This window comes from Scomber scombrus, chromosome 7, assembly GCF_963691925.1.
Source record: "Scomber scombrus chromosome 7, fScoSco1.1, whole genome shotgun sequence".
NCBI lineage: Eukaryota > Metazoa > Chordata > Actinopteri > Scombriformes > Scombridae > Scomber > Scomber scombrus.
In genome coordinates, this window is record NC_084976.1 from 32,135,949 (window position 1) to 32,156,540 (window position 20,592).

Here is a 20,592-nt window from a genome sequence, read left to right on the forward strand (position 1 = left end):
ACTTATACTTCACTGTAGTACAGTTTGAGGTACTTATACTTTACTGTAGTACAGTTTGAGGTACTTGTACTTCACTGTAGTACAGTTTGAGGTACTTGTACTTTACTGTAGTACAGTTTGAGGTACTTGTACTTTACTGTAGTATTTACATCTTTCCTCTCCCATTAACTTTTACTGCAGTATTTTGGAGTTTTATTGTTGTATTTGGTACTTTTATTGCAGTATTAGTACTTTTACTGCAGTATTAGTACTTTTACTGTTGTATTTGGTACTTTTACTGCAGTATTAGTACTTTTACTGGTGTATTAGTACTTTTACTGCAGTATTAGTACTTTTACTGGTGTATTAGTACTTTTACTGCAGTATTAGTACTTTTACTGGTGTATTAGTACTTTTACTGCAGTATTAGTACTTTTACTGTTGTATTAGTACTTTTATTGTTGTATTAGTACTTTTACTGCAGTATTAGTACTTTTACTGCAGTATTAGTACTTTTACTGTTGTATTAGTACTTTTATTGTTGTATTAGTACTTTTACTGCAGTATTAGTACTTTTACTGGTGTATTAGTACTTTTACTGCAGTATTAGTACTTTTACTGGTGTATTAGTACTTTTACTGCAGTATTAGTACTTTTACTGGTGTATTAGTACTTTTACTGTTGTATTAGTACTTTTACTGCAGTATTAGTACTTTTACTGCAGTATTAGTGCAGTATTAGTACTTTTACTGCAGTATTAGTACTTTTACTGGTGTATTAGTACTTTTACTGTTGTATTAGTACTTTTACTGTTGTATTAGTACTTTTACTGCAGTATTAGTGCAGTATTAGTACTTTTACTGCAGTATTAGTACTTTTATTGTTGTATTAGTACTTTTACTGGTGTATTAGTACTTTTACTGCAGTATTAGTACTTTTACTGTTGTATTAGTACTTTTACTGCAGTATTAGTACTTTTACTGCAGTATTAGTGCAGTATTAGTACTTTTACTGCAGTATTAGTACTTTTATTGTTGTATTAGTACTTTTACTGGTGTATTAGTACTTTTACTGCAGTATTAGTACTTTTACTGGTGTATTAGTACTTTTACTGCAGTATTAGTACTTTTACTGGTGTATTAGTACTTTTACTGTTGTATTAGTGCAGTATTAGTACTTTTACTGCAGTATTAGTACTTTTACTGTTGTATTAGTACTTTTATTGTTGTATTAGTACTTTTACTGCAGTATTAGTACTTTTATTGTTGTATTAGTACTTTTACTGCAGTATTAGTACTTTTACTGTTGTATTAGTACTTTTACTGCAGTATTAGTACTTTTACTGTTGTATTAGTACTTTTATTATTGTATTTTGTACTTTTACTGCAGTATTAGTACTTTTACTGTTGTATTAGTACTTTTATTGTTGTATTAGTACTTTTACTGTTGTATTAGTACTTTAACTGATGTATTATAACTTTTACTGCAGTATTAGTACTTTAACTGATGTATTAGTACTTTTACTGCACTATTAGTACTTTTACTGCAGTATTATAACTTTTACTGCACTATTATAACTTTTCCTGCCGCTTTCCATTTGAAATCTGGAACCGGAAGCGGATGTTTTCCGTCGCGCTTGACAGAAATAAAAAAAAAAAACTCCGAGCCTGTTGGACATTAAATGCGGAAGTTACTCTGAAGTTCGTTTCGCAGCAGAAACAAAAAGCCAGACGTTGTCAAAGAAACTTTTTAATTTTCCTGCCAAGTGGAAGAGAAACACTGAACGGTGAGTTTAACAACCTGAAATATTCTCTTTGTTTTGTCGCTTTTTTCTGTGTTAGTGCGAACTTCCTGTGTTTACTGGAGCAGATGTTCGGCCTCCACACTGCGTTTACATCCCGCTGCTTTACTGTAGTTTTACTTTAAATCATGCAAAGTGTATAAAAGGAGACAAACTTCACTTCAGTTTGACTCAAAATACACAAAACAGCTGAGTGTATATTTTACGCATTTCCAGCTGTGAGAGTCTCTGCTCGGGATTCCCCTCCAGCACGAGCGCTGCAGGTTCAAATGACTCAAAAAAAAGACTCATATCTCTTAAATAAAATGTCTTTCTGTTGATTAGTTAAAGCCGAATTGATTGAAACACACTAACACTTAGAAACAAGCCTGAGTGTAAACTGTGGGTGCTTTCTGCGCATGTCTGCAAACACATGATTGTTAAATTATTGCATTTTCTGAATGAAGTCTGGAGCTGAAACATGAAGCAGGACAAAGGCTGAGTTTATACTGCATGGTTGGTTCATGACCTCCAATAACACACTTTTATTAACAGCATAAATCAGTCTTATCAGAGAGAGAGAGAGAGAGAGTGTGTGTGTGTGTGTGTGTGTCGCCTGTGTACATACACCCACACACACACACACACACACACACACACACACACACACACACACACACACACACACACACACACACACACACACACACACACACACACACACACACACACCTGGCTGCAGCTTAGTTTCACTTTCACCCTCACTATCAATAAGTAACTGACATGACACACATCCATAAAACCTTTCATTTATCAGCTTCTCGGAAAAATTGTGTGTGTGTGTGTGTGTGTGTGTGTGTGTGTGTGTGTGTGTGTGTGTGTGTGTGTGTGTGTGTGTGTGTGTGTGTGTGTGTGTGTGTGTGTGTGTGTGTGTGTGTGTGTGTGTGTGTGTGTGTGTGTGTGTGTGTGTGTGTGTGTGTGTGTGTGTGTGTGTGTGTATGACACAAAATGCACAATACAGTGTTTTTAAAAGAAATGCAGATGATGTTAAATTAAAGGTTTTTACACGTCATCTCATGCAGGTTTCTGGGGAAGTAAATTAAGTTACTAACTTCACTTTAATGTTTTTACATCAACATGTAAAAGGTCAATAAAACATGTGTGAAGTGTGTTTGTTGACATTATGGGATGTTACAGCAGCGCAGAACCACTTTATGTATAAGGGTCAATGACGTATAAAGATTTAATAACTCAATGTTAGAATAATAAAACCAGCATATCTAATGCAGTAGTTCAACATTCAGAGTGTTGTGTATCTGAAGATCCATATTATAATGTGAAAGTTATTTTAGTGGTTTTTCAAGATTAATTGGCCTAAAAAAAAGTCATGTGGTGCGACCATGATTCATCTTGAAATATCTTTATATAAATAAAAAATCATCATTTACAAAAAAAAAAAAAAAAAATGCAAATACTTTGTTTCCAAACACTTTATATTACTGTAAACTTGTAAAAAAAAAAGAAAAAAAAAAAAGATGTGAAGCGTGTTAAGTTAATTAATTTATTTCAAGATGAATCATGGTCGCACCACATGACTTTTTTTTAAGGCCAGTGCCAATTAATCTTGTAAAACCACTAAAATCACTTAATTTCAAATGTATAATATGAACTTTCAGGTACACAACATTCTGAATGTTGAACTACTGCATTAGATATGCTTGTTTTATTATTCTAACATTGAGTTGTTGTAAATCTTTATACGTCATTGACCCAGATATTTAAAAGACAAGACATGAAAGCAGCTGCAGCGATAATTATACATTACATTATTATTATTATTATTATTATTATTATTATTATTATTCATTATTATTATTATTATTATTATTATTATACATTATTATTATTATTATTATTATTATTATTATTATTATTATTATTATTATTCATTATTATTATTATTATTATTATTATTATACATTATTATTATTATTATTATTATTATTATTCATTATTATTATTATTATTATTATTATTATACATTATTATTATTATTATTATTATTATTATTATTATTATTATTATTGTGCAGCTGCAGCTTCTCAAATGAAAAGATTTGCAGTTTTTTTTGTCTTTTCTGACAGTAAACTGAATAAATTTCAGATTTAAACTCAACATTATTCTTTATTTAGTGATTTATTTCTGATTAAACCTTTTAAACAAAGCTGCAACTGACAACTTTTATTATTAATTAATCTGCAGATTATTATCTTGATGAACTGATGAATTGTTTAGTCTATGAAATAAAATGTCTTTATTATAATTTCCCAGAAGTCTAAAGTAACATCTTCAAATGATAATATTATAATTGTGTCTGATATAAAGTTATACATGCAGCATTAATGTATATTTGAGTTAAATATATATGCACATGTTTGTTTTATTCATTTATAATCATTAAACTGATCATTCTGACTCATTTTAAACATTAAAGTTTATTAAACTGTAAAACATCACACATCTGTCACAAGAGTTTAATAATTATATTTAATGTGTTTCCTTATAAAACGATCAGCTGACGTATCGTAGAGCTGCAACAGGAAGTGAATCAGCTGATCGATAGAAACACAGTGAAACCTTTACTATTGATTATCAGTCTGTGGTGAATATGATTTAAAGCAGCTTTATTTATATAAAACAAACATTTAACAATAAGAAATGGAAATAAATAAACATAAAAATAGAAAGAGAGAGAAATAAAAGAGTAGAATAGAGCATTAACATTAAATATAAGGTTGCAGCATAAAATAATAATTTGCTTTAAAATCATTAAAAGGACAAAAAGTGCAAATAAAAGATTAAAATGTAAAATGCTTTAAAATAAAGAGTTCAGGAGAAGAGAAATGTTTTAACCTGATTTAAAAATGTTCTCAGTTCTGCTGGTAGTTTAACCCTCCTGTTGTCCTCGAAGGAAGGAAAGGAGGGAGGGAGGAAGGAAGGAAGGAAAGATGGAAGGGAGGAAGAAGGAAGGAAAGGATGAAGGAAGGAAAGGATGGAGGAAGGAAGGATGGAAGGGAGGAAGAAGGAGGGGAAGAAGGAAGGGAGGAAGGAAGGACAGACGAAAGAAGGAAGCGAGGAAGGTAGGGGGGAGGAAAGAAAGAGAGAAGGAAGGAGGGAGGGAGGAAGGAAGAAAGGGGAAGGGAGGAAAAAGAGAGGAAGGAAAGAAAGAGAGAAGGACGGAGGAAGGAAGGAAGGGAGGAAAGAAGGAAGGAAGGGAGGAAAGGAAAGAAAGAAGGAAGGAAAGATGGAAGGAAGGAAGGATGGAAGGGAGGAAGAAGGAGGGGAGGATGGAGGGAGGAAAGAAGGAAGGGAGGAAGGAAGGACAGACGAAAGAAGGAAGCGAGGAAGGTAGGGGGGAGGAAAGAAAGAGAGAAGGAAGGAGGGAGGGAGGAAGGAAGAAAGGGGGATGGAGGAAGGAAGGGAGGAAAAAGAGAGGAAGGAAAGAAAGAGAGAAGGAGGGAGGAAGGACAGACGGAAGGAAGGAAGGGAGGAAAGAAGGAAGGAAGGGAGGAAAGGAAAGGAAAGAAGGAAGGAAGGAAAGATGGAAGGGAGGAAGAAGGAAGGAAAGGATGGAGGAAGGAAGGATGGAAGGGAGGATGGAAGGGAGGAAGAAGGAGGGGAGGATGGAGGGAGGAAAGAAGGAGAGAAGGAGGGAGGGAGGAATGAAGAAAGGGGAAGGGAGGAAAAAGGGAGGAAGGAAAGAAAGAGAGAAGGAGGGAGGAAGGACAGACGGAAGGAAGGAAGGGAGGAAAGAAGGAAGGAAGGGAGGAAAGAAGGAAGGAAGGGAGGAAAGAAGGAAGGAAGGGAGGGAGGAAGGAAAGAAGGAGGGAAGGAAAGAAAGAGAGAAGAAGGGAGGAAAGACAGATGGAAGGGAGGAGGGAGGGGGGATAGAAGGGAAGGGAGGAAAGAAGGACAGAGGAAAGAAGGAAGGAAGGAGGGAAGGAACGAAGAAAGGACGGAGGGAAGGAAAGAAGGAGGGAGGGAGGAAGGAAGGAAAGAAGGAAGGGAGGAAAGAGAGAAGGAGTGAGGAAGGAAGGGAGGAGGGAGAAAGGAAAGGAGGAGGAAGGAAGGACAGAAGGAAGGGAGGAAAGAGAGAAGGAGTGAGGAAGGAAGGGAGGAGGGAGAAAGGAAAAGAGGAAAGAAGGAACAGTCGTTGGCCTCATTTCAGAGGACCGGAACTCCCCGCCTGGACTAAACCACACAGAGACAAAAAACCTCATTGACTCAAATCTTACATTTTTCCTGATAAACATGCTCTGTTGTTTTTTCTCTCAGCTTCATCATGACTGAAGTTTACTCCCCAACGACGGTTTCGAACCCCAAATCTTCCATCTTCCTGGTTCCAACGGACCATCTGGATATGATCCGCTTCATCATCAAAGTGCTGGAAGTGGTGAGTTCAAGTCCTCGTCACACCGTCTGAACTCTGAGATGTGAACATGAGAAAGACTGAAGCTTGATGATGAAAGCGGATGTTGTTTGTAACCTTTGTCGGAGGATAGGGAACCAGGGGCGCGAAAGGTTTGGGGGGGGGGGGGGGGGTGTATCCCTGTGAGGAGGGCTTAACCCTTACAAATTGTTATGGGTCTAATTTGACCCAGTTTTACATTTAAAAGAAGGAAAAAAACACCCTAAAAAATGTCAATTTAGCCAGAAATTTGATGGCTTCTCCTAATGTGACCCAGAATATACACAAATGGAAATAATTCAACATTTTTGTGCAGCTAATACGCATTTTTGTTGAGTCTATAACCCATATTTACTCAAAAAATTCAAAAACTACCTTACAAAAATACTCATTATTCACATTTAATGTAATTAATTGAAATTACGCAACGTTGGACTAATATATGATGTGATTGTGATGTTTTTTCACCATCAACAAAAAGCGTAAAAACTGAAGAATACACTCTGTCTGCTTTATTATATATATATAGAGATATAAGGAGGATATTGTGAAATGCCAGAATATGAGCAGTATGTAAAGGGTTAAAGTCAGTTTAAAGTAAGAATAAATATGTGTTCTGAGTTTGACATACCACAGAAAGGTGTGTTGTTAACCATCCTGCCAGATTTGGATAATTAAAAAAATCACCAAATATATGAAATTAGGCTTCAAAGTTGTGTAAAGATCAGCCTCTGAAGCCCCGCCCCCTACCAAGTGTCACCTGTCAATCAAAGAGAGAGAGGGAGAGAGAATCTGCTCTGTAAATATATCATTATCTCTGATGTCCATCGTCAGTAATCAGCTGATTCACAGGACTGTTAATGGAAACTATTTGACTGAATCTGGACTGAGAAGAGTCGTTTAGAAACAGTCGTAGAGGTTTAGACTGTTTGGCTGGTGATTATTGTTGCATGTTGGTGTTAAATCCCTCCAAAAATAATCTAAAAGGTTTGCAGTTTTTATGGTGTGGTGTTACAGAAAAGTCATATTTGAGTTTTAATTGATGAATCGGAGCTGTTCACACGATCACTTATTGTTCATAATTTCAGGTGAGTCCTTAAAATGTTCCTAGAGTACGCTGAGTTAAAGTAAAAGTTTTAAAAAAAGAAGATAACTGATCTGTTTATGTTAAAGTAACAGTTCATATATATTCACTCACATGACATCAGAGCCTCCGGTTTAGATTCAGGACTGACAGACGCTTATAAAGATTTAATGTCACATTATTTTGTTTTTTTTCCAGTCGATTGGTCTGAAATTGAAATCCTGCAGGTTGAAATAAACCTGTGCAATATGTTAAATATGTGGCATCTGTCTGATGCTGATTGAAACATCTGGATCAGGTGTCAGTGACTTTGGGCCAATCTGGTGTCAGAAACAATCATTTTACTAAACTACAGCATAAAAAAGCACATTAGATAAAATACTTTGAAATGATGAAAGTGGATGGTGTTTTAAACCACAGAGAAATGACTGTCGGAGGATAGGGAACCAGTGAGGAGGGCTTAACCCTTACATATTGTTCAGGGTCTAATTTGACCCAGTTTTACATTTAAAAGAAGGAAAAAAAACACCCTAAAAAATGTCAATTTTGAAATAAACCTGTGCAATATGTTAAATATGTGGCATCTGTCTGATGCTGATTGAAACATCTGGATCAGGTGTCAGTGACTTTGGGCCAATCTGGTGTCAGAAACAATCATTTTACTAAATTACAGCATAAAAAAGCACATTAGATAAAATACTTTGATTAAACACATTTAAGACTAAGAGTGACGACCTGCTGATATAAATAACTGAAGCTTCCTAAAGAAGAACAGGCTGGACTGGGCCTTTGTTAAAAATGGCACAGGTGTTGTGTCTCTTTCCAGTCCAGCCTGTTATCCACAAGGAAGCCAAAGTACCTGTAGTAGATAAATCTGTTTGCTCAGTTTCTACTTTACACACCTGTAGTCACAGAGCATCACATCCGCTCCGTCTCCCTGAGAACAGTTGACCTTTGCCCTTCAGTCGTTACTCATCAGTGTGTCAGAGTTCAGCCTCTTTCTCTGAGAACAGGAAGTTGAAGTCTGGCAGCTCCGTCAGTCTCAGTTGCAGTTAACAGTCTCTGAAGTCTCTGCTGTAAACCCGCTTCATGTTTGTTCTGTTTCACTTTGGCTGCAGAAACAGAAACTTGAGTGTTGACGTGTTTCCCTCTGAGCTTCAGTTCAGTCAACTGAGGAGTTAAAGGAGGGTCAGTGCTGTTAACACAGTGGAGCAGAGAAGACGTATCAAACATCACACTTCGGTTAGTACTAAGGGTGTAACGGTTCACACAAGTCACGGTTCGGTACAACGGAAAACAAAAAAAACACATGTATAAGACTGATGCTCCACCACTGCTCGTGCACGCTTGTAAATGGCAGGGACCACAGACTGGCTGATGTGGCTCAAGCACCTTTAATAAATACTTGAAGCGGGCTCCTCTACTACGGCATAGCCCATATGCTATGCTATAGATGTTGATATGTATAAGCCGATTGCTTCTGTCGATGTTTTTGGCCCCGTCAGTGTTAATGTCAAGAGGTGGGTTAAACGCAGCGGGGATACGTTGTTGCACCAGTGACCGATATGTCGGGCTGATGCCGCCTTACGTGGGTTAGCATGTTGGTCCGGTCCACCGCTCGCCTGCCATCACCATTATATTGTACTGGGAAGCCAAAGTTCTCCCAAACAGCTGATTTAAATGAAGCCGGCGGCTCCTCCAACTCCACACTTTCCATCACTTTTCTTCTTCGTCCTTTTTTGTAACTACTTCTTCTTCTTCTGTAATGACTGTTTCTGGCAGCTTTTAGGCTCATTACGGCCTCCGGGATTAAAGTGAGGACTCAACTTTTTTAAAAACTCACTCAGATGTATTCGTTGTTTGACTGTGTGCACTGAGCTGTGACGGTTCGGGATGAATACAAATACCGTTAGAACACATCTGTTAGTACACTACTACACTATGTACTTATTTGTGTAGAGCACAAATTCAACAGGTCAGTGTCTCATATCAAACGTCTTTGCACTCAAAGTATTAAGAGTAAGAACAGAAGAAGAGATTTGAGACACAACACAGAGTCTCCACAGTGTTTAAATGAAGTGTAATAATCTCATGTTTTATATGCTTGTGAACATCCTGGTTGGGATTCACTGCTGCAGCTTCACTTCAGCGTTAGTTACTCTCAGTATGAAGCAACGTGGTAGTGAAGTGAAGCAGCAGCTGTGAGCCTGCAGACGTTTCCCTCCGCACGCTGACCTCACACTGACTCCCTCTCCTTCCTCCAGCAGCAGGAAGCTGCAGACTGGGAAGTGAAAGTGCTGCCGAGCTGTCGTTAGCACATCTCAGAGCTGCAGACCTCCGCTGCTGTCGCAACGCACTCTGCATCCGCTACACCCCCCCCCCCCCCCCCCCCCCCACACACACACACACACACACACACACACACACACACACACACACACACTGCTGCATGCTTCCCACATTGCTGACCCACACATCTAACTCACATACAGCTCATGTTATACTTCACTCAGTATGTGAATCAGAGTCTATTAGGGTTGCACATCTCTCTGTGATAAACGATTCGATATGCATCTAGATACACGGGTTACGATTCAATTCAGAAACGATATCCTAACACAGTGAAAAGTGCTTTATGTAAAAAATTACAGAAAATAAATACATATGTATAAAATAAATCAAACGGCTGCTTTTTGACCTGTGAAAGGTAATCTGATCCAAAGTGCTGCCCTACATTTATATTCTCATATAGCAGTTAAGTCTGACTGACAAGTCAACAATCATTATTGCTTTTACCTCACACACAGTAAAGTAGTTCACTTACAGTATGCCTGTGCATTTTCCCTGTTGTCACTTGTTCAGACATCCCAACCTGCAGAAGTCATTTCAGGGAGGTCCATTCGGTGGGGGGTGTGTGTGTGTGTGTGTGTGTGGGGGGGGTGGGGGGGGGGGGGGGGGGGGTGGGGGGGGGGGGGGGGGGGGGGGGGTTTTTACACTAGGTGTTGGTGGTCCGGAGGCGGGGGTGCGATCGTTGTCTGTCCGGGGGGGGGCAATGGCGCTAATAAGCGGTAACACAGAGCTATAAGGACGCTTTGCTCTCACACACGCTGCATTTATAGTCACACAAACACACTCACGCAGTCACTCTCTAGTGCGCGCTCTTGCTCGTTTACTCCAGATTCCGGGAGATTACGTCTCATTTGCGGGCGTCAGGGAGTCGCCATCAATATGCGGGAGAGTTGGGATGTCTGCTTGTTTATCACTCATGCTAATACCAGCTAGGCAGCTACAGAGTTTCACGGGCAGCTTCAGCTCTCGCGTTGTTTTAGAGACGCTGGAGCGTGTGTGTGATGCCACCAAACGATTCCAAGTCTCGCGATACCCGATCCATGACTCTACAACCGATTCATGTAGGAATTCATGGCTAATTCGTATCGATTGAGGATACACCTGTTCACTGTGTTTCATTCACCTGTTTACAGTGTTAAGGCCCATTTATGCTCAACGTTAAATACGGATCCGGACGGAGCCTTCTGTCTTTGCTCTGCGTTAATTTCGTCCGTATTTCTGCACTTTTCCATAAAGCTTACGGATACGGGCCAAACAGAGCAGTACCACCAGAAACCATGGGGGGCAGTGTTGCTGTCAGTACCCGATACGTAGCTCTAGTGAGACCCGAAGAAGAAATAACAATGGCGGAACGAGTTGGTTAGAAAACTTTAAACATATCGTTTGTGTCTTTTATGCAAGAGGAACATTATCAATATCTCCTCCACAGTCGCCATGTTTGTTTTTGAGTTTGTTGTTGTCATAAACGTTTGACTCTGCGCTGCCCCCTGGTGGATGTATTGGTTAACATCAATGCCAACGTAAAGGACTCATGGAAGTATGTGAGGACGGATACGTACGTTGGGCATAAATCATACACCTGCTCACAGTAGTCAGGTTTACTTTAAGACTTTCTTTCATTCCGATTGAAGGTTTCAGAACAGCTGTTTACATGTGACGTGATCTATTCTGATCTGGTGTTCACATTCGCCTCTGCATTTAATCAGAACAGACATTTTGCAGCTGTGTGACATCGCAGATTGATGTAAACGTCACGTGACCAAAGATGGATGTTTTTCATGGACTTCATTGAACAGTTCAGTATTTCTTGTTTTTCTTCCATCTAAGCGTGAGATAATAGTCTTTTTAGAGTTTGAATTAGAAACAAGCTCTCCTGCGTTGACCAGCTGCTGGCTCTCAGTGGGGTTTTTTACTGGTTTCATGTCCCAGACTGGGAATAAATCAGCCTCCACTGCAGAGAAGTGCTGGCTGTCATATGTCCACTTTGAGGATGTTTATGCTGCTGTAAGTTTATGCTGTCGACCGTCTCAGGCTCGTTTTCTGTAGTTGGAGCTCACAGAGGAGCATGTGAACCAGCAGCTGCTCTTCAGGTGCTTTACAGGTAGATGATGACACACTGATCATGAGACTCACTCACAGGTCTGAGCTCATCCTGAAGCTGCACTTTGACCTCAGCTGCAGTCGATCGTTAATGATTAGATTTACAGATCCTGCTGCTTCATACATCCAGTTACTGAAGAGAAGCATGGAGGTAGAGAGCTTTAATAAAGGTACACTTTACTACCTCCTCCTTACTTCTCTACCTCCTCCTTACTTCTCTGCCTCCTCCTTTACTTCTCTACCTTCCTCCTTTCCTTCTCTACCTCATCCTTTCCTTCTCTACCTCCTCCTTTACTTCTCTTACCTCCTCCTTTCCTTCTCTACCTCCTCCTTTACTTCTCTACCTCCTCCTTTACTTCTCTACCTCTTCCTTTACTACTCTACCTCCTCCTTTCCTTCTCTACCTCCTCCTTTACTTATCTACCTCCTCCTTTCCTTCTCTACCTCCTTTACTTCTGCTACCTCCTTCTTTCCTTCTCTACCTCCTCCTTTCCTTCTCTACCTCCTCCTTTACTTCTCTACCTCCTCCTTTACTTCTCTACCTCATCCTTTACTTCTCTACCTCCTACTTTACTTCTCTACCTCATCCTTTACTTCTCTACCTCCTCCTTTACTTCTCTACCTCATCCTTCTTTCTCTACCTTCTTCCTTTACTTCTCTACCTCCTCCTTTACTTCTCTACCTCCTCCTTTCCTTCTCTACCTCCGCCTTTACTTCTCTACCCCCTCCTTTACTTCTCTACCTCCTCCTTTCCTTCTCTACCTCCTCCTTTACTTCTCTACCTCCTCCTTTCCTTCTATACCCCCCTCCTTTCCTTCTCTACCTCCTCCTTTACTTCTCTACCTCCTCCTTTCCTTCTCTACCTACTCCTTTCCTTCTATACCCCCCTCCTTTCCTTCTCTACCTCTTCCTTTACTTCTCTACCTCCTCCTTTCCTTCTCTACCTACTCCTTCCTTCTATACCCCCTCCTTTCCTTCTCTACCTCCTCCTTTACTTCTCTACCTCCTCCTTTCCTTCTCTACCTACTCCTTTCCTTCTATACCCCCTCCTTTCCTTCTCTACCTCTTCCTTTACTTCTCTACCTCCTGCTTTACTTCTCTGCCTCCTTCTTTACTTCTCTACCTCTTCCTTTACTTCTCTACCTCCTCCTTTACTTCTCTACCTCATTCTTTCCTTCTCTACCTCCTCCTTTCCTTCTCTACCTCCTCCTTTACTTCTCTACCTCATTCTTTCCTTCTCTACCTCCTCCTTTCCTTCTCTACCCTCCACCTCCACCTTTCCTTCTCTACCTCCTCCTTTACTTCTCTACCTCCTTCTTTCCTTCTCTACCTCCTCCTTTCCTTCTCTACCTCCTCCTTTACTTCTTTCCTTCTCTGACCTCCTCCTTTCCTTCTCTACCTCCACCTTTCCTTCTCTACCTCCACCTTTCCTTCTCTACCTCCTCCTTTCCTTCTCTACCTCCTTCTTTCCTTCTCTACCTCCTCCTTTCCTTCTTTACCTCCTCCTTTCCTTCTCTACATCCTTTCCTTCTCTACCCCCTCCTTTACTTCTCTACCTCCTGCTTTACTTCTCTACCTCCTTCTTTACTTCTCTACCTCCTCCTTTACTTCTCTACCTCCTCCTTTCCTTCTCTACCTCCTCCTTTACTTCTCTACCTCCTCCTTTCCTTCTATACCCCCTCCTTTCCTTCTCTACCTCCTCCTTTACTTCTCTACCTCTCCTTTCCTTCTCTACCTACTCCTTTCCTTCTATACCCCCTCCTTTCCTTCTCTACCTCCTCCTTTACTTCTCTACCTCCTCCTTTCCTTCTCTACCTACTCCTTTCCTTCTATACCCCCTCCTTTCCTTCTCTACCTCCTCCTTTACTTCTCTACCTCCTGCTTTACTTCTCTGCCTCCTTCTTTACTTCTCTACCTCCTCCTTTACTTCTCTACCTCCTCCTTTCCTTCTCTACCTCCTTTACTTCTCTACCTCCTTCTTTACTTATCTACCCCCTCCTTTACTTCTCTACCTCATTCTTTCCTTCTCTACCTCCTCCTTTCCTTCTCTACCTCCACCTCCACCTTTCCTTCTCTACCTCCTCCTTTACTTCTCTACCTCCTTCTTTCCTTCTCTACCTCCTCCTTTACTTCTCTACCTCCTCCTTTACTTCTTTCCTTCTCTACCTCCTCCTTTCCTTCTCTACCTCCACCTTTCCTTCTCTACCTCCACCTTTCCTTCTCTACCTCCTCCTTTCCTTCTCTACCTCCTTCTTTCCTTCTCTACCTCCTCCTTTCCTTCTTTACCTCCTCCTTTCCTTCTCTACATCCTTTCCTTCTCTACCCCCTCCTTTACTTCTCTACCTCCTGCTTTACTTCTCTACCTCCTTCTTTACTTCTCTACCTCCTCCTTTACTTCTCTACCTCCTCCTTTCCTTCTATACCCCCTCCTTTACTTCTCTACATCCTCCTTTACTTCTCTACCTCCTCCTTTACTTCTCTACCTCTTCCTTTACTTCTCTACCTCCTCCTTTACTTCTTTCCTTCTCTACCTCCTCCTTTCCTTCTCTACCTCCTCCTTTACTTCTCTACCTCCTCCTTTCCTTCTCTACCTCCTCCTTTCCTTCTTTACCTCCTCCTGTACTTCTCTACCTCCTCCTTTCCTTCTCTACCTCCTTTACTTCTCTACCTCCTCCTTTCCTTCTCTACCTACTCCTTTCCTTCTATTACCCCCTCCTTTCCTTCTCTACCTCCTCCTTTACTTCTCTACCTCCTTCTTTACTTCTCTACCTCCTCCTTTCCTTCTCTACCTCCTTTCCTTCTCTACCTCCTTTACTTCTCTACCTCCTTCTTTACTTATCTACCCCCTCCTTTACTTCTCTACCTCCTCCTTTACTTCTCTACCTCCTTCTTTCCTTCTCTACCTCCTCCTTTCCTTCTCTACCTCCTCCTTTACTTCTCTACCTCCTTCTTTCCTTCTCTACCTCCTCCTTTCCTTCTCTACCTCCTCCTTTACTTCTCTACCTCCACCTTTCCTTCTCTACCTCCTCCTTTACTTCTCTACCTCCTTCTTCCCTTCTCTACCTCCTCCTTTCCTTCTCTACCTCCTCCTTTACTTCTCTACCTCCTCCTTTCCTTCTCTACCTCCTCCTTTCCTTCTCTACCTCCTCCTTTACTTCTCTACCTCCTTCTTTCCTTCTCTACCTCCTCCTTTCCTTCTCTACCTCCTCCTTTACTTCTCTACCTCCTCCTTTCCTTCTCTACCTCCTCCTTTACTTCTCTACCTCCTCCTTTACTTCTCTACCTCCTTCTTTCCTTCTCTACCTCCTCCTTTCCTTCTCTACCTCCTCCTTTACTTCTCTACCTCCACCTTTCCTTCTCTACCTCCTCCTTTCCTTCTCTACCTCCTCCTTTACTTCTCTACCTCCTTCTTTCCTTCTCTACCTCCTCCTTTCCTTCTCTACCTCCTCCTTTACTTCTCTACCTCCTCCTTTCCTTCTCTACCTCCTCCTTTACTTCTCTACCTCCTTCTTTCCTTCTCTACCTCCTCCTTTCCTTCTCTACCTCCTCCTTTCCTTCTCTACCTCCACCTTTCCTTCTCTACCTCCTCCTTTCCTTCTCTACCTCCTCCTTTACTTCTCTACCTCTTCCTTTCCTTCTCTACCTCCTCCTTTCCTTCTCTACCTCCTCCTTTCCTTCTCTACCTCCTTTACTTCTCTACCTCCTTCTTTACTTATCTACCCCCTCCTTTACTTCTCTACCTCATTCTTTCCTTCTCTACCTCCTCCTTTCCTTCTCTACCTCCTTTACTTCTCTACCTCCTCCTTTACTTCTCTACCTCCTTTACTTCTCTACCTCCTCCTTTACTTCTCTACCTCCTTTACTTCTCTACCTCCTTCTCTCCTTCTCTACCTCCTCCTTTACTTCTCTACCTCCTTTACTTCTCTACCTCCTTTACTTCTCCACCTCCTTTACTTTCTACCTCCTTCTCTCCTTCTCTACCTCCTCCTTTACTTCTCTACCTCCTTTACTTCTCTACCTCCTTTACTTCTCTACCTCCTTCTCTCCTTCTCTACCTCCTCCTTTACTTCTCTACCTCCTTTACTTCTCTACCTCCTTTACTTCTCTACCTCCTTCTCTCCTTCTCTACCTCCTCCTTTACTTCTCTACCTCCTCTACTTCTTTACCTCCTCCTTTACTTCTCTACCTCCTTTACTTCTCTACCTCCTTCTCTCCTTCTCTACCTCCACCTTTACTTCTCTACCTCCTTTACTTCTCTACCTCCTTTACTTCTCTACCTCCTTTACTTCTCCACCTCCTTTACTTCTCTACCTCCTTCTCTCCTTCTCTACCTCTTCCTTTACTTCTCTACCTCCTTTACTTCTCCACCTCCTTTACTTCTCTACCTCCTTCTCTCCTTCTCTACCTCCTCCTTTACTTCTCTACCTCCTCTACTTCTTTACCTCCTCCTTTACTTCTCTACCTCCTTGCTGTAATCATTCCTCCTGTTCTTTTATATAAAATAAATGAAGCTATGTTTATATATCACTGAGTTTGGAGCATCATCAGGTTCTGCTCGGTATGAAACCACATGAGCTGGGGGTCCATGCAATGGTGTTTATATCTTTTTATCTTTCCACTGGGAGATGTGCAATCTGTGGGTTGTGCAATATGTCATATGTGCAATATAGTCTGTGGAGGAACATGCAATATGTGGATGTTCTGTGTGTTGTTATTGTTTTGTTCTTTGTGTTGGAGGTAATTCATTTATGTATCAGCTTGAATCAAAGACAAATTTCCCCGATGGCACAATAAAGTATATCGTATCGTATCGCAGAGAGTGAGCTTCACTGCTGAATCCTGCAGGTGTTTAACTCAGGTGGGGAGTTCCGGTCCTCTGAAATGAGGCCAACGGGGAAGTAATTTAAAACTGCATTCTATCAAAAGGCCACCAGGGGGCGACCGTTTTGGTGTCAAAAGGACTTGCGTCTCTATACAAGTCAATGGAGAATTCACCAACTTCTCACTTGATTTCTAACCTCAGTAAACGTTTTCAAAATGTGTTTATGGTCTCAATCGCTAGTTTAAAGCCTTCTTCAATGCAGTATGATGTTCATTTGGGACATTTTGGCCTCCCTGATTTTATATGTGACGATAAAGCAGGGTATGCATTAGGGCGTGGCTACGTGGTGATTGACAGGTTGATTGGTTCACAGGTTCAGGAGGGCGCCTCATGCTCCTCCTGATGCCCATATAAGTAGAATCCCTGTTTTTATTTTTCCCAGCATGCACCTGAAATTTTCAAGATGGCGCTGCTCAGATCTGATACTATTGGCCTCCGAGCAGCAGTCCACAAACCAATGGGTGATGTCACGGATGTTACGTCCATTTCTTATATACAGTCTATGGTTTCACTTCATGTTACTGAAAGATTCACTTAAAGGAAAAGTTCACAATTCTTCTAATCTGTCTGTAAAGCATTCTAATGTGTTTCCAGTGTTCAGTGATGGAGGACTGTATCTCAGTGTTTCCACACAGTCATTTAAAGTAGATGATCAGCTTCTATTGAGCTTCATCAGTGTGAGTGTTCTTTCTCCTTCCTCCTTTCTTTTCTTTCTTTCTTTCTCTTCTTAAAACTGCAGCTGAAGTCAGACACAGTGATGACGGTGATTTAAAAGGTCAACAGTATTTTTACCTTCAGAGTTTCACTGCTGAGTTTACAGTAAAAACAAAGTGTGTGTGTGTGTGTGTGTGTGATATATATACATGACTCATCTAAATCAAAGCCAGTTTGAGCAGAGTGAACTCATGTGAATCATTATCAGTTAGATTATTAATAAAAGGTTAAAAGCTGATAAGGGAACAGTGAGAGAGAGCCATGGTTCAGTGTTGTTTGTTGATTGTTTGTGTCCGTTCTGGCTGAGTACAAACATTAACCCTTTAACTGACAGCAAGTTATTAATTTATATTCAACAAATCTATTACAGAGGGAAAAATAGAGTATCAGGAGAGAAATGATAGGAGAAGAAGAGAAGGAAGATAGAGAGAGAGAGAGAAGAGAGAGAGAAGAGAGAGAGAAGAGCAGCAGGATTACAGTAGGGGACAAAATTGTGTTTCTCAGGAGAGAGATGATAGGAGAGAGAGAGAGAAGGAGAGGAAGGAGAGGAAGAGAGAGAGAGAGAGAGAGAGAGAGAGAGAGAGAGAGAGGAGAGGAAGGATGAGTGAGAGAGAGAGGAAGGATAGGAGAGGGAGAGAGAGAGGAGGATAGGAGAGAGAGAGAGAGAAGAGGATAGGAGAGGAGAGAGAGAGGAAGGATAGGAGAGGGAGAGAGAGAGGAAGGATAGGAGAGGGAGAGAGAGAGGAAGGATAGGAGAGGGAGAGAGAGAGGAAGGATAGGAGAGGGAGAGAGAGAGGAAGGATAGGAGAGGAGAGAGAGAGGAAGGATAGGAGAGGGAGAGAGAGAGGAAGGATAGGAGAGGGAGAGAGAGAGGAAGGATAGGAGAGGGAGAGAGAGAGGAAGGATAGGAGAGGGAGAGAGAGAGGAAGGATAGGAGAGGAGAGAGAGAGGAAGGATAGGAGAGGGAGAGAGAGAGGAAGGATAGGAGAGGGAGAGAGAGAGGAAGGATAGGAGAGGGAGAGAGAGAGGAAGGATAGGAGAGGGAGAGAGAGAGGAAGGATAGGAGAGGAGAGAGAGAGGAAGGATAGGAGAGGGATGAGAGAGAGGAAGGATAGGAGGAGGAGAGAGAGAGGAAGGATAGGAGAGGGAGAGAGAGAGGAAGGATAGGAGAGGGAGAGAGAGAGGCAAGGATAGGAGAGGGAGAGAGAGAGGAAGGAGAGGAGAGGGAGGAGAGAGAGGAAGGAGAGAGTGAGGAGAGGAAGGAGAGGAAGAGCAGCTGCTCTTTCTCACGGCTCGGAGAGAGGAGAGGAGGAAGAGAAGATAGAGAGAGAAGCGTCTTTCTCTCTCTCGTCGTTGCTCTTCTGTTGGCTCTTCTGGATAGAGAGGAGAGAGGAAGGATAGGAGAGAGAGAGAAGGCTAGAGAGAGGAGAACTCTCTCTCTTCTCCTTCCTTTTCGGAGGAAGGATAGAGAGAGGAGGAGGAAGGAGAGGAAGGAGGAGGAGAGAGGAAGGATCGGAGAGCTCGAGGAGTCGAGGAAGGATAGGAGAGAGGAAGGATAGGAGAGAGCTTCACTTCTCTTCCTTCTCTCTTCCCTAGGAGAGGAGAGAGGAAGGATAGAGAGAGAGAGAGGAAGGATAGGAGAGAGAGAGAGAGATAGGAGAGAGAGAGGAAGGAGAGGAAGATGAGGAGAGAGAAGGAGAGGAAGGATAGGAGAGAGGAGAAGGACCCTAGGAAGCGCTGAGAGAGGAGGATAGGAGAGAGAGGAGAGAGGAAGGATAGGAGAGAGAGAGAACATCAACACTGCGTTTAAAGAAGACTTGAGCTCAACTCCAACCTAAAATAAAGTGCAATACATCATAAATAACAATAGCACCCAGAGTTTAGTATCAGTATCAGATTCCTCCTCTTCCTCTGCTGAAGGGTTTAATGTTTATCTGCTGAAAGAAGAAGAAGTAAAGTGGTGTAACCTGCTGCTGTGTTCCTCCCTCAGGTCCTCTCCCTCGTGGCTTTCATCCAGGAGGAAGTGGTCACCAACCTGCACCAGCTGCTCCGCTCTCTACTTCTTCGAGTTCGTCAGCTGCACGGCCTTCCTCTTCACCCTGCTGCTCCTCGTCCTCCTCTCAACGCCGCTGCACAAGAGGGTCGGCATCGACTGCTGGCCCAAACTGGTACGAGCTCCACACTCTCACATTCAATCAATCTTTATTTATACAGCGCCAAATAACAACAAACGTCATCTCAAGGCTCTTTACACATAGAGCAGGTTTAACCCTCCTGTTGTCCTCGAGTCAAGGGAGGAAGGGAGGAAGGAAAGGAGGGAGGGAGGGAGGAAGGAAGGGAGGAAGAAGGATGGAAAGGAAGGGAGAAAGGAAGGAAGGAGGGGGGAAGGAAGGAAGGTAGGGAGGGAGGGAGGAAAGAAGTAAGGAAGGAAGGAAGGGAGAAAGAAAGAAGGACAGAGGAAAGAAGGAAGGGATGAAGGTAGGGAGGAGGAAAGAAAGAGAGAAGGAGGGAAGGAATGATGGAAGGTAGGAAGGAGGGAGGAAAGAAGGAAGGAAGGAAAGGAGGAAGGAAGGACGAATGAAAGAAGTTAGGAGGGAGGGAGGAAAGAAGGTAGGAAGGGAGAAAGGAAAAGAGGAAGGGGGAAATAAAGACACAGGAAAGAAGGAAGGGAGGAAGGTTGGGGGGAGGAAAGAAAAGAGAGAAGTAAGAAGGGAGGAAAGAAGGAAAAAACTCCCTTTTAACAGGAAGAAACCTCAGAACCAGACTCAAAGTGGGAGAACATCTGCCTCGACCGGTTGGAGGAGAGAGGAGAGAGAGGAAGGAAGGAGAGAGAGGAAGGAGAGGAGAGAGAGAGAGGAAGAGGAGGAGAGAGAGGAAGGAGAGGAAGAGGAGGAGAGAGAGAGAGGAAGAGAGAGGAGAGAGAGAGAGAGAGAGAGGCCCAGTGAAGTTTACTGATGTCACTTTATACAACCAGGTTTATTCCTAAACTGTATATTGATGCATTTGATGGGTCACTGCAAAAAAATGTGTATATCGTTAAATTCTATAAGTATAAACCAGTCAAAAGTTTGGACACACTTTCCCATTCACTGGTACTGTTTATATACATACTGTACTAAAGTCTGAGGCCATCATCATACAGACAGAAAAATACAGCAACATACAACATGTAACATTAATGATTAAATATTATTATTAATGAATGTTCCTGCTGTTGCTCCAGTGTTAGAGGAGCT

At 41.9% G+C, this 20,592-nt stretch overlaps 1 protein-coding gene across 1 annotated transcript in view; it reads left to right on the forward strand.

Moving 5' to 3' along the window:
* Positions 1–1,652: 1,652 nt before the first annotated feature.
* The window catches only part of cmtm6 (CKLF-like MARVEL transmembrane domain containing 6), a 37,866-nt gene continuing 18,926 nt past the window's right edge, over positions 1,653–20,592 (forward strand). Inside the window, 4 exon segments of the mRNA XM_062422102.1 lie at positions 1,653–1,765; positions 6,095–6,212; positions 19,347–19,385; positions 19,387–19,524. Coding sequence (XP_062278086.1) covers positions 6,102–6,212; positions 19,347–19,385; positions 19,387–19,524 — 288 coding nt within the window. The 5' untranslated portion in view covers positions 1,653–1,765; positions 6,095–6,101.